This window comes from Sphaerodactylus townsendi, linkage group LG11, assembly GCF_021028975.2.
Source record: "Sphaerodactylus townsendi isolate TG3544 linkage group LG11, MPM_Stown_v2.3, whole genome shotgun sequence".
NCBI classification, from domain to species: domain Eukaryota; kingdom Metazoa; phylum Chordata; class Lepidosauria; order Squamata; family Sphaerodactylidae; genus Sphaerodactylus; species Sphaerodactylus townsendi.
The window spans coordinates 68,267,453-68,279,252 of record NC_059435.1 but is presented as its reverse complement, the minus strand read 5'-3'; the positions used below and the strand labels follow the sequence as shown (position 1 = coordinate 68,279,252).

The following is an 11,800-nucleotide window of genomic DNA, read 5'->3' as shown; positions in this document are numbered from 1 at the left end:
GTCAGGCAATAATATCATATTTTTGGTGTTCAAAGCACTTCATATTCATTGGCATGAATCCATCAATACAAGCCTGGACATTCCTTCACATTCTGCTCCTTTTCTGAAGCCAGCTCTCATCCCTGGAACGAACCTTCCTGTTATTGTGTGATCTTTGCAGGTGAGTGGGCGGCAGTGAGGCAGGACGGCCAGATGAAACTGACTTCTTTGCTCCAGGAGCCATGCTTGCAAAAGAGGAAGGGGGAGCGATGTCACCCTTTCGGCCCTCTTTGCTGCAGCCCCCCTCCCTGACCCACATAGTTATTCCTCCACCTGGGTTCCCCAACTCTAAGAGGGAGTTTCCTGGTGTCGGAAGGGGTTGCAGGAAAGGGGAGGAAGAGGAGAAAATTCTGTTTACCCATGCTCTAGGCACTATTGTTATGTTGTAATCCTTACAACTGCCCAGTAAGGTAGGCCAATATGCGTGTGATCCCATACTGCAGATGAAAGGTTAATGCAAGGAAAGAGCGGTTTAACTCAGGTTGTTTGCAAAGCACGTAGCCACACTCGTCTGTCATAGCAAATTTAAACCAAAGTCCTGTGACATCTGCAAGATCTGTATTGACACATATCTTAATATAAGGGAGCTGTGACCAGAGGCGTACTGTGGGAAAATGGTGCCCGGGGCAACACCTGCTCTGGGTACCCCCCAACCCTGCCCCCGCACGCCCTCACACACACCATGCCACACTTACCTTAGCCAAGGGTGGTCCCAGGCAGCCTGGCAAGGCCAGGCCATGCGGGGCTGGGCTGAGGGGCACCCAGTGGGCCTGTGGCAGGCTCCTGGCCTGGCTGCTCCTTCAGGAGCAGCTGGGCCAGGAGCCTGCTGCTGTCCCACCAGGCGCCCCCCTTCCCATGTGATCCAATGGGCTGCCCGCAGTCAGTTGACCCCCATGTCCCTCTGGCAGATACACCACTAGCTGTGACTCATGAAAGCTCTTATTGAAATAAATGTTTTTGGCCTTTCAGGTGCCACTGTTTTATCTCAAGTTGCGTAGTAGGTTTGGAGGCCGAGGCAAGATCACAGCTCATTTTCACACACACACAGCCCCAAAATACTGACTCACACCCAATGGCCACCAAAGCCAGTATTGGCTATTCTGAATGGCAGCAACTCTCCAGGATTTCAGGTGACAGTCGTTCACAACCCTACCCAGTCCTTTCCAACTGGGGACGTTGCGGACTGATGTAAGGACCTTTCTGAATGCAATGCAGCTGCTCCACCTCTGAGCCATGGTCCCTTCCAGAGACACTTGATTTAAAGAACTTTTAAAAAAAAGAACAACAATGGGATGCACCGGAATTCTTTGTTCTTATATACTAACCAGACTGTGCATGGCACATTTTATTTCTATAAAACTATTAAAACTATTACAAAATATTCAAAAAATACATTTTAGTAAATTGACAGCGGTTATTTATCAGTTTATTAATGCAAAACATCCTTTCCCCCTTCTGTACAAACTATTCTCCATTGTCACTTAATTGCCCACGTGTGCGCTTTTTAAAAAATATTATTTTCTCATAAACTTCTTGATTTTTTAAGGTAAAAATAAGAGAGTTTTCCCCCTCTCCCTTCCCCCATTCCCCACGGACTTGCAAACAAGATGGTTCTGTGTAACAGTGTTGAATTCCAAGGGTTCTTTTGTTTCGGTTTTCTTTTTTTATACAAAGCAAAATATTTCAAAGACAATGGCAAACGATACAGAAGTCGACATGACATTTGATACTATTTAAATTAAAATAATATATTCTCGTATTTTACACTATTTCAAAAAAAATGAAATGTGACTGTGAAATATTGATCTCTCAAAAAATTGAATTTACAATTCTGTGTATAAAAATATAATTTACGGACCCCCTCCCACCCCATGAAAATCCCCTTCTATTTATTCCAAGACTTGTGGAAGGGAATGAGCGAAGCAATGGGCTGACGAGAAGGAGATTTTTTTTTCCTTTTGGAAAGTCTAGACACACGTGACGGATAGAAAAATAGAACTCTGTGCAGTTTTGCTCGGCCTCACAAAATAATTTTCTTCTCCCTGTGAGTATACAGTTCGCCTGATAATAAATTACCAAAGAAACTAGTTAAGGCTCTTGAAGATTGGGTTCATATTCTTTAAAACATCTATTTCAAAATACCAAACAAATAAATATCCAGGAGATGAAGACAATGAAAACAACAAAACAGACAAAAATATAAATCAAATAAAAATATATATATTTATAAACTAAAACAAAACTTCCTGGGTTCTTCCTTTTCCTTTACGTCTACTTTGGACTGTCCTACTATTATTATTGATTAGAGTCTTTTTCTTTCTTTCTTTCTTTCTTTCTTTCTTTCTTTCTTTCTTTCTTTCTTTCTTTCTTTCTTTCTTTCTTTCTTCATCTTAGTTTTTCCCCCCATTTGTATTATTTTATTTTTATGGCGGAGAAAGGTGGGTGTGTCCAGAGACTTGTCCCTCCCCACCTCAGCTGGCCATGCCCAATGGATGCAATGTGTCAGAATCCAATACCCAGCGGCCAATGTGGTAGAGGAGGCGGGAATACCAGTGAACACCAGCCGTGCCCTCACTGGGTGCAGCAAACAGAGAAAGGCTGGGAAGAGAATGGCTGCCGGAGGTCAGCATTGCCAGGATGGTGTGGGCTAACCGGAAAGGGGCAAATGCCCAGTGGGCCCAGCTATGCTCTTCAATGACAGCGTAACATGAAGCCAGCACCTTATTGATGAGGATGGTGCCCTGAGCCGTCAGTGGGGCGTAGGCACCCGAGGCCTCTTCCTGCAGGGACACGCGGTGCACTGCGGCCGGGAGCAGTGTCTGGCCCCCTTTGCCCAACACGTAGACACGTTGTCCTGGCCGCACACGGCTGGCAAAAATGGGCTGGGGCTGGGAATGGTTTTGCAGTGGAGCCACAAAGAGCAGGTGGGCAGCCGTCAGCAAGAGGCGTGTCTGGGGCCTCTGAGTCTCGATGACGTAGAAAAGCCTGTGGATAGGGGGGTCCTCTTGGTCCAGGAAGGCCAGGAATTCGCTGTAAAGCAGTTGACCCTCCCCATCCGCTGCCAGCACCCGGTCGCCTGGGCTCAGGTCCTTCACCAGCTTGGTACCCCCTTGTTCCAGATTCACCAAAGCGGATCCAGGGAAGCAGCCACCCGATTTGGCAGCCACTGAGTTCTCTGAATGGGAAAGAAAGGAGCAGGCATTAAAGTAGAACAAACTAGCAAGTGATCGGAGAACAAACTTGCAGGCACTTTTACAATCGTTTGGAACTGACTGATGATGGCCATGCTCAGTCTTATTGTAATCATTCCTGCTCCTCATAATGCCAATGCAGATTTTGCTCTGGAGTTACTGCAGCTCTTTTTCTTGAAATTTATACTAAACATTATCATCATTATCATTACTGTTAATCATGATCTTCCTTTATTCCTCGCCTTTCTCCACAATCGGTACCCAAAGCGGCTTCGCATCATTCTCTCCTCCTCCTTTTTGTCTTACAACAAATATGTGAGTCTGCTTGCCAACCTGGACTTCTCTTGGAATTATGACTGAGCCCCAGACCAAAGAAATCAGTTTCTCTGGAGGAAACGGCCCCTTTGGAGGACAGTCTGTGTGATAGTGCATCTCTGCTGAGTTCCCGTCTCTTCCCAAACTGCCCTCCTTAGATGGAACCTCCAGATTTGCAGAAATTCCCCAAACCTGGGTTAGTGACCCTCAAACTGTGGGAAGTTAGGCTCAGAGTCTGTGCCTGGTCAAAGGTTACCCAGCAAAGGTCATCCTCGGCAGAGTGGGGATTCAAACCAGAGTCTTTCAGATCCAAGTCCAAATCTCTAACCACTACACCATGTCACCAAACTGTGCCACATGTATAAGATGGTGTTACCATGCTATGCTTTCCCCATACTTGACTTTGACAGGTGAGGTGAGGAGACAGGATCATATCATATAGCAGATGTGCAGATGTTGGACATGCACAGCCAGATGTACTGGACTGAACCAAAGGACCAACCGTTCTTAGCAACCATGAGTGTGCCCCTCCCCACACCATGAAGCTATCATTCAAAGGGGGGTTTTTTCCTTCCAAATTACAGGGTTTTCGTACTGTTTCTATATGGTTTATGGGCAATTCATCCACTGGGTAAACTGCAGGAGAGAGTCAAATTTTTAGGTTCAATATGGATACAGGCACATTCACATTATGGAAGGCCAGGTAGCATGGTGTAGTCAGAGGTGGGATCCAGCAGATTCTCACCAGTTCCCGAGAGTGGGTTACTAATTATTTGTGTGTGCCGAGAGGGGGTTACTAATTGGGTCTGCTTTTCTGTTAGAAATTCCATTAGGTCCAAAAATCATGAAGTCCTGTTGTTTCCTATGTGGTTGGTTAGCGAAGGTAGAAAACGGGATAATTCTCCCTGTTGGACTGTTCTAAAAACATGTTTTAGAAATATGGTAAAGTTCCTTGTTTAAGGAAAGCATCCTTCTTTTGATTTCTAGGAACAAAATTAAGTATTTGAAATTATTAAGTGTTTGTCAGGCAGTCAATTAGAGGAGAAGTAGTTGTTTCTGTTGGCAGTAGACGATAGGACTTGCTATAATGAGTTTAAATTATGGACAGAAAGATACCAGCTGGAAATTAGGAACTTTTTTTTTACAGAAAGAGTTTTATACAGTAACAGAGAAATTATTAATGTCCCGCCCCTGGAATCGCTCCAGCCACTGCCTCGGCCGTGTCCCACCCAGTGCCCCACTTTACTGGCTTACGCCACTTTGTTTGAATCACACCACCATCGGAACCTGTTACTAAAATTTTTGGCCCCCACCACTGCTTTCTGCCACCAATTGACAGTATATACATGTGAGTGTCTAAAGTGCCGTCCAGTCACAGCGGACTCATGGCAACCCAGTAGGGTTTTCAAGGCAAGGGATTTGCAGAGGTGGTTTGCCAGTGCCTCCCTCTGCATAGCAACCCTGGTATTTCTTGGAGGTCTCCCATCTAAGTACTAACCGGGACCAACTCAGCTTTCTTTTGAGATCTGAGACAATCAGGCTAGCCTGGGCCATCCAGGTCAAGGCAGAACGTACATACATTCATGGCTCTTTTTAGTGTTCTTTTAATTCAAGACACCTTTATTAAGATTTTCACCTTTTAAAACTGGGACTTGGGTGCGCACGCAGCCGCAGGAGCGCACTGCCTTTTGGGGCGCTCCCCGGTTTCCCGCCCTGTGACAGGGTGGGAAATGGGAGCGCCCCAGAAGGCAGTGCGGCAGCGCGGGAGGCTGTCACACTTCCTTCTGGGGCGTTCCTCTGTTTCGGGAAGCACCCCAAAAGGCAGTGCGCTCCTGCGGCCGCGTGCGCCCTAGAACTCCTGCGGAGTTCTAGAACTCCTAGAACTCCTGCGGAGCGCCCCAGAAGGCAGTGTGGCAGCCTTTCAAAAATTGGGACAGTTAAAAAACCCCACGGGACGCGGGACAAATTGGTTTAAGGAGGGACTGTCCTGCCAAAAGCGGGACGTCTGGTCACCTTGCCTATATTTGTGGTTATGTTTAGATTTCTCCTTCTCCTCTCTATTTGTTCCTTGTGCTTCAAGTTCACTCAGTTTATAAGCAATGCTTGATTTGATTTGTTTGTACAGTGACCAAAGTTTTTCACATTCTTAATATTTCTCTCTCTCTCTTTTTAAAAAAGAATATTTTTATTTTACTTTATTTATTTATGAAATATATTTGCTACTTCTCCAGGGAACCGCCTGAGGCAGCTCACAAGTTAAAACAATACAACAAAAACAAAAACAACAACGTAAATTATCAATATTAAAAACAAGCCAGGAGCGTAATAACAGCCTGGAACAAACATTGAGATGAGATTCATAAAACAGGCCTTGGGCCAAAAGCAGACCATAAAAAGGCCGACATTGATAACACCACTTAGTTAAAAGCCTGGATAAAAAGAAACGTTTTGGCCTGGTGCCTGCAGGAGAGTAAGGCAGCAGGTGCCAGGTGAGCCTTGGGGGAGGGTATTCCCAAGGCAAGGCACCAAAGCTCACACACATGCAGGGGGGATTTGGATGAATTATGCTGAACACGTATAATGCCGCCTTGCCAGGAAGCCATTGATAGCAAGAGAAGCTGAGCTAGTGGTTATACGAGACCTGGAATCTCCACATCTCCATGACCCAACAGGAGTTCTTCATTCAATGTACAGTGTTGTTTGTGTGTGCTAAGCATTATCAAATCTCAGTCATCTCACGGCAACCCCAGCAAGGGGCTTTCAAGGCCAGTGAGAAGCAGAGGTGGTTTGCCATCGTCTTCCTCTGCAACGTCTTCCTTGGTGGTCTCCCTTCCAAGTACAAACCGTGTTTAGTTTCTGAAGCTGTCAAGTTCAGGCTATACCCAGTGGTGGGCAGAAAGTAAAGTTGCAGCCAACCAGCTTACAGAGAAGGGTTTTCAAGCCAAGAGACGAACAGAGGTGGTTTGCTAAGTACTAACCAGGACCAACCCTGCTTATCTTTTGAGATCTGAGACAATCAGGCTAGCCTACCTCATCCAGGACAGAGCAGAAAGCTACCGTAATTGCCACACTCTAAAATTACTTATAGTCCATTGCAGACATGAGGAACACTTTCACTAGCCCTCTCCACCTTTCTCATAGCCCTCAGTTCTCTGGGTCTTCAAGGCCTGGTCCCTCTTATTGATTCTTCCTGAGGCCGGGTGACTCTCTCTTTGCTTGTGCCACATGGATCTTTCTGGGCCACCATACCTGGGTGGAACTGTCTGTTCTTAGTCAATGTGGGTCCAATCCACAGATTTAGATATCCACAGGTGAGTTCTCATGTAACTATTAGAATTATGATACTGATATAGTGATATTCTTGTGCTGATTTTTTATAAATTGCAGAAGCCCTGGTGGTCTGGGGAGTGGAGTGGCCACAACTGAGGGGCTGAGGTAGGTAGGGACACTTGCCATATGGAGGCCTGGTTCTCACTGTGATTTATCAGCAACCCCACCAGCAAAGATAAGGTGACCAGATGGTTACCTTTGTGAACCGGGACGGGTGGGTAGGCGGGTGGCCGTGCGCGCAGCCGCAGGAGCGCACTGCCTTTTGGGGTGCTCCCATTTCCCGCCCTGTGACAGGGCGGGAAACGGCAGCGCCCCAGAAGGCCATGCTCCTGCGGCTGCGCGCGCGGGAGGCTGCCGCGCTGCCTTGCGCCCCAGAAGGCAGTGTGGCAGCCTTCCAAAAATCAGGACAATTGAAAAAACCCGCGGGACGCAGGACAAATTGTTTTAAGGCGGGACTGTCCTGCCAAAAGCGGGACGCCTGGTCAGCCTAAGCAAAGAGGAACTACCCTTGACACATAAACTATCCATAACCGCAATAAGGCCAACTCCCTCCCTTCCCAGAGGGCCTCTGGTCACATCAAAGAGAACTAGTTCTAGGAAGAAAGCACAAGAGAACTCTGGACAGCAGACATGGCAAAGAGAGCTTGCTGATAGTTCACATGAGTTGCTGGACTCCCCCACAATCTTCATTGCCCATCAGAAAGTCGATTCAGCCATGGTTCAGTGGCGCGTAAACCCCGTGCTCATAAACCCCACTGCTCCCTCCTTCTCTCATGCACTCCATTTTTTTTACTTCCACTTCAAAACAAACCATAATTCACCATTACATCCAAATGAGGGAACAATGGCAAGCACTCGGTCTCCAAGCCTGGGGCACAGTGTGTAACATGCTTCTTCCTGCGATACACCTCTGAAGATGCCAGCCACAAACATTAGGAACGAGATCTACCAGACCACAGCCATACAACCTGGAAAACCCACAACAACCAATTCCTGCTTTAAACCGTAGTTTGCAATCTAGGTTTGAACTGTGTCAAGTGACAAACCATCATTTGCTGGCTCAGATGTCATGGCTTATGCTGGATGATGCTGAAACACAAATAAAGGATACAACTGCAACACACGAGTAGAGGAGGGCAGGAGGGGGGTGGGGCTGCATGCTCCAGGAGCATTCCTGAATCATGGTTTGGCATGATGTGAGAACCAACCCAGAATCCATTCATGCCAGCTCTGTTTCTCTTTGCCAGCACAGAGAGACTTCAACATTCATAGGAATGTGATGTGCTCTTTCTCTATATTACATTCCTGGTTTTCCCCAGGTGCCACTGGTAATGCATAAGCCAACTTGTAGATAGAAGAACGTTAGATACCTTCAGTTTGGCTGGCCTCCTGCGGTTTAGCCTGCACTGAAACAATGCAGCTGCTGCAAAATAATGTCTACTTCTGGCTCAACTCCATGTCTGCCCCTATCTCTCTCCCTATAATTATAATTCCAAGACCTTCTTGCATGGAAGGGAAAATCCAGGACTTAATTTGAGCCCAGGAACATGTATTTTTCAGTGCCAGAGGAATAATTAAAGCAATCAAGAAGGGAGTGCTCAGAGCGCACACTGGATGCCTGTCCCTTTCTTCTGAATATGCCGACCAAAAGTTTTGCCGACCAAAAGTGAATTATTCCATTTACAGTTCATGTTTGAAGTCACCATTTGTGATGGGAAACTCCAGCTGCGGCCGTTCAATCTGATCTTGGTGGCTCCTGGTGCTCTTTTCTGTTGATGCTCATACCATTGATCTAGAGATCATACCTTTGTGGTTCTGGCTTTCATCAATGGGACGGGGGGGGGGGGGGGGGAATTCAGAAGGCCAACTTGCCCACAAATTGGAAGCTGAATTGAATAAGCACGAGGTCCCTTTTGTCTATCTGAAGACAGGAGACCAGCTTCTAGATTCAAGCTACAGCTTTGAGCCAGCAGCTCCTTTTTAACAATTAAATGCTGGGAAAATCCCTCCCGTTGGCAAGAGTGCAGCCTCTGTGCATGATAATGCCAGACTTCGAAACATGTCTGCCTCCTTCCCAGGACAGGCTGGGAGCCTTTGAAATCCAATCTCCCTCCTCCTCCTCCCTCCCCCTGCCCTCCCCACCCTTACATGTTTGTACACCTGCTTCCTTACCTATGAAGTTAGCACACATTACATTAGCATGAAAGGGGCAGCCAGGAAAAGTGTTAATGTGGGGTTACTTTCCATCCTTCCTCATAGGGGCTCAGCTGTCCAGATGCTAATCATAAGTAGACACCAACACAACATGCCCTTCTTTAAAGTGTGAGTCAAGGCCTGCCCTTCCAATTGCTACCTTAAAAGTTGATGGGGACAGAGGTGTGCTAGCAGTTGGGACCAGTTTTTTCCAATGGCTGGGAAGGGATAGGATAGCCAGTGATGGCGAACCTTTTCTAGGCCAAGTGCCCAAACTGCAACCCAAAACCCACTTATTTATCGCAAAGTGAACACAGCAATTTAACCTGAATACTGAGGTTGGCTACAAGGCGTGCATTACTCGGGAATAAGCTTGGTGGTATTCGGTGGCTTTGCTTTGAAGCAACCGTGCAACTCTTCCAACAGGTGAATCATGACCCTAGAAGGGTTTACTCAGAAGCAAGGCCCATTGCCAGCAACCGAGCTTACTCCCAGGTAAAGGATCATGCTTTAGTTCTTTGCATGAAAATCAGTGGGGTTTAACAGTGCTTAACAAGGTTACCTACACTGCTTCCCCAAAATTAGGTCTTAGGTTTAATGCTAATAATCGAGCCCAGCAGCCCAGGCCAGCCTAGATGTGTGTGTGGGGGGGGCGACTCTGTTTGTGCATGCCCACAGAGAGGGCTCTGAGTGCCACCTCTGGCACCCGTGCCATAGGTTTGCCATCACTGGGATAGCCCAATCTTGTCAAACCTTGGATGGGAGACCACCAAGGGAGACTCTGCAGAATGCCACGGCAAACTCTGCTTCTCACTGGCCTTAAAATCCCCTGGCTAGAGTCACCATAAGTCAGTTGCAACTTATGTACGCGTGCACATTTCCAACTGCTCTTGGAGGAACAACCTGTTCACATAAGACTGTTCAATCCCGAGAAAACATGAAGACATCTGTCCTCCCCTTTCCTCGCCCCAAGCAGCAAGCTTGCCCATGGGCTTAAATCCATTCTACAGCAATTTGAGATTTTGTGTCAATAAGATGAGACTGCTAGGAGTCCTAGTAGGCAAAAGAGTCTGCCTTTCCTCAGTCCCCTGTTAGAATTTCACCATCTTCTCCACGCGGTGACCCTATCATATCCTTTTTCTTCCTTTTGCTACGGACATAACCAAAAAAAGCCCTTTTCACTGTTTTTAACATCCCTTGCAAGTCTGAGGTCATTGTAAGCTTTAGCTTTTCAGACTTTCTCCTTACATGTTTTGGCTATTTGAATTCCTCTTTAGTAATTTGCCCCCATTTCCATTTCTTGTACATGTCCCTCTTATATCTTAGCTTGTGTGAGAGTTCTTTAGACATCCATCCTGGTTTCTTTGGACACCTCCCATTTTTTTCTCCTCACTGGAACTGTTTGAAATTCTGCCCTCAAGACCTCACTTTTAAGAAACTCCCGTCCATCTTGTACTCCCTTCTCCTTTAGTATTCTTAACCATCACACCCAGTAGTTTAAGTTTACTGAAAGCAGCTTTCTTAAAGTCTAGAACACGGGTCCGACTAAAAGAACCACGATGTTCCACAAATAGACTTTGCGCACTATTACTCCAAGCTTCTTTAGGAGTAGAATAGTCAGTTCGCCCAGGGTACAATCCAAAGCCAAGTGTTATAGCAACTTTGCTAAAACTAAGCAGGCCTGACCTGGAAGGATTCCTAGGAATCCCAAGCGGGCCAACTCGAGTTGGCTAGATATAAACATGATGGAAGGAATGCACTCCCCTTTGCTCCCAGGCAAGTTACATCTTTGAGGCCTTCCGCACTGTAGGATTCGACCTTAGTTTGACGTAGGTTCGACCCGGGTACTCCGCACAGCTGTAGAGTTCGACTCATGTCTGCCTCTGCTCCTCCCCTCCTCACAGACAAATTTTCGAGCTCGACTGGGAGGTACGACTTTTTGCCGAACCCGGGTTGCACTCAAGCTGAAGCCGACACAGTGTGGAATCTCCCTTGCCTCGGCTCTCCTGGCCAGCCAATCACAGTGCACTATTTTGGCCATGCGCAGAACGGGAGACTCGCGGCGGCGAAAAGCACGCCTTCAAAAAAACCCCTTTTTATGCACAAAGCAACGGCTCAGCTCTGCTCGTTCTGCTCTGACAGAAAAGGCTCGCGAAAATGCGGATTCCCGCCAGTTTGTGACAGGCGGGAAATCGGCGCTTTGTGAGGTTGTCACAACGTAGCTCCTATGTAGCAAAACAAAAAAAGGGACACGCACACACGTTTTCCGCCATAGAACGGCAGCCAATCGGGAATGAGGAGCAAAAGACGCGAGGAGGTAACCCCGCCCTCTGAACTCGGGTCCGGAGAAACGACCCGGCTGCTGTGCGGAGTAACAGAAGTGTCGAGCTCAGGTAACGATTTCCGCAGATTTCTGCTGTGCGGAAAGCCCCTTTGAGATCAACTTGCACTAGAGCAAGAAGTCAAGAACAACGCCCGAGCAAGATCAACTTTTCTGGGCAATTGGAAAGAGTCAGGGGCAGTATAAAGTATGGAGCAGTACATCTCAGTGGCCACTGAAACTCCGTTACTATGGAAACACAGTTGCTAGGGAGAATTTGTGCTCTCAGATGTGCTTCAAACAGCAGGCAAATCTGGAGCTGCGCAAAGGGCATGTCCCACGCCAACACACTTTTAATTTGGTTCGTTGCTGGCCTAATTTAGACAAGCTTTTGCTGGTTGACCGAGAGAGG

The 11,800-nt window shown here is 47.1% G+C and overlaps 1 protein-coding gene across 2 annotated transcripts in view; it reads right to left on the bottom strand.

Moving 5' to 3' along the window:
• Positions 1-1,342: 1,342 nt before the first annotated feature.
• SHH (sonic hedgehog signaling molecule) overlaps positions 1,343-11,800 on the bottom strand; it is a 34,530-nt gene continuing 24,072 nt past the window's right edge. For both annotated transcript variants that reach the window (XM_048511635.1, XM_048511636.1), the window contains exon 3: positions 1,343-3,214. In XM_048511635.1, the coding sequence (XP_048367592.1) occupies positions 2,511-3,214 (704 nt within the window). In that variant the 3' untranslated portion in view covers positions 1,343-2,510. The remainder of the gene's footprint in view (positions 3,215-11,800) is intronic.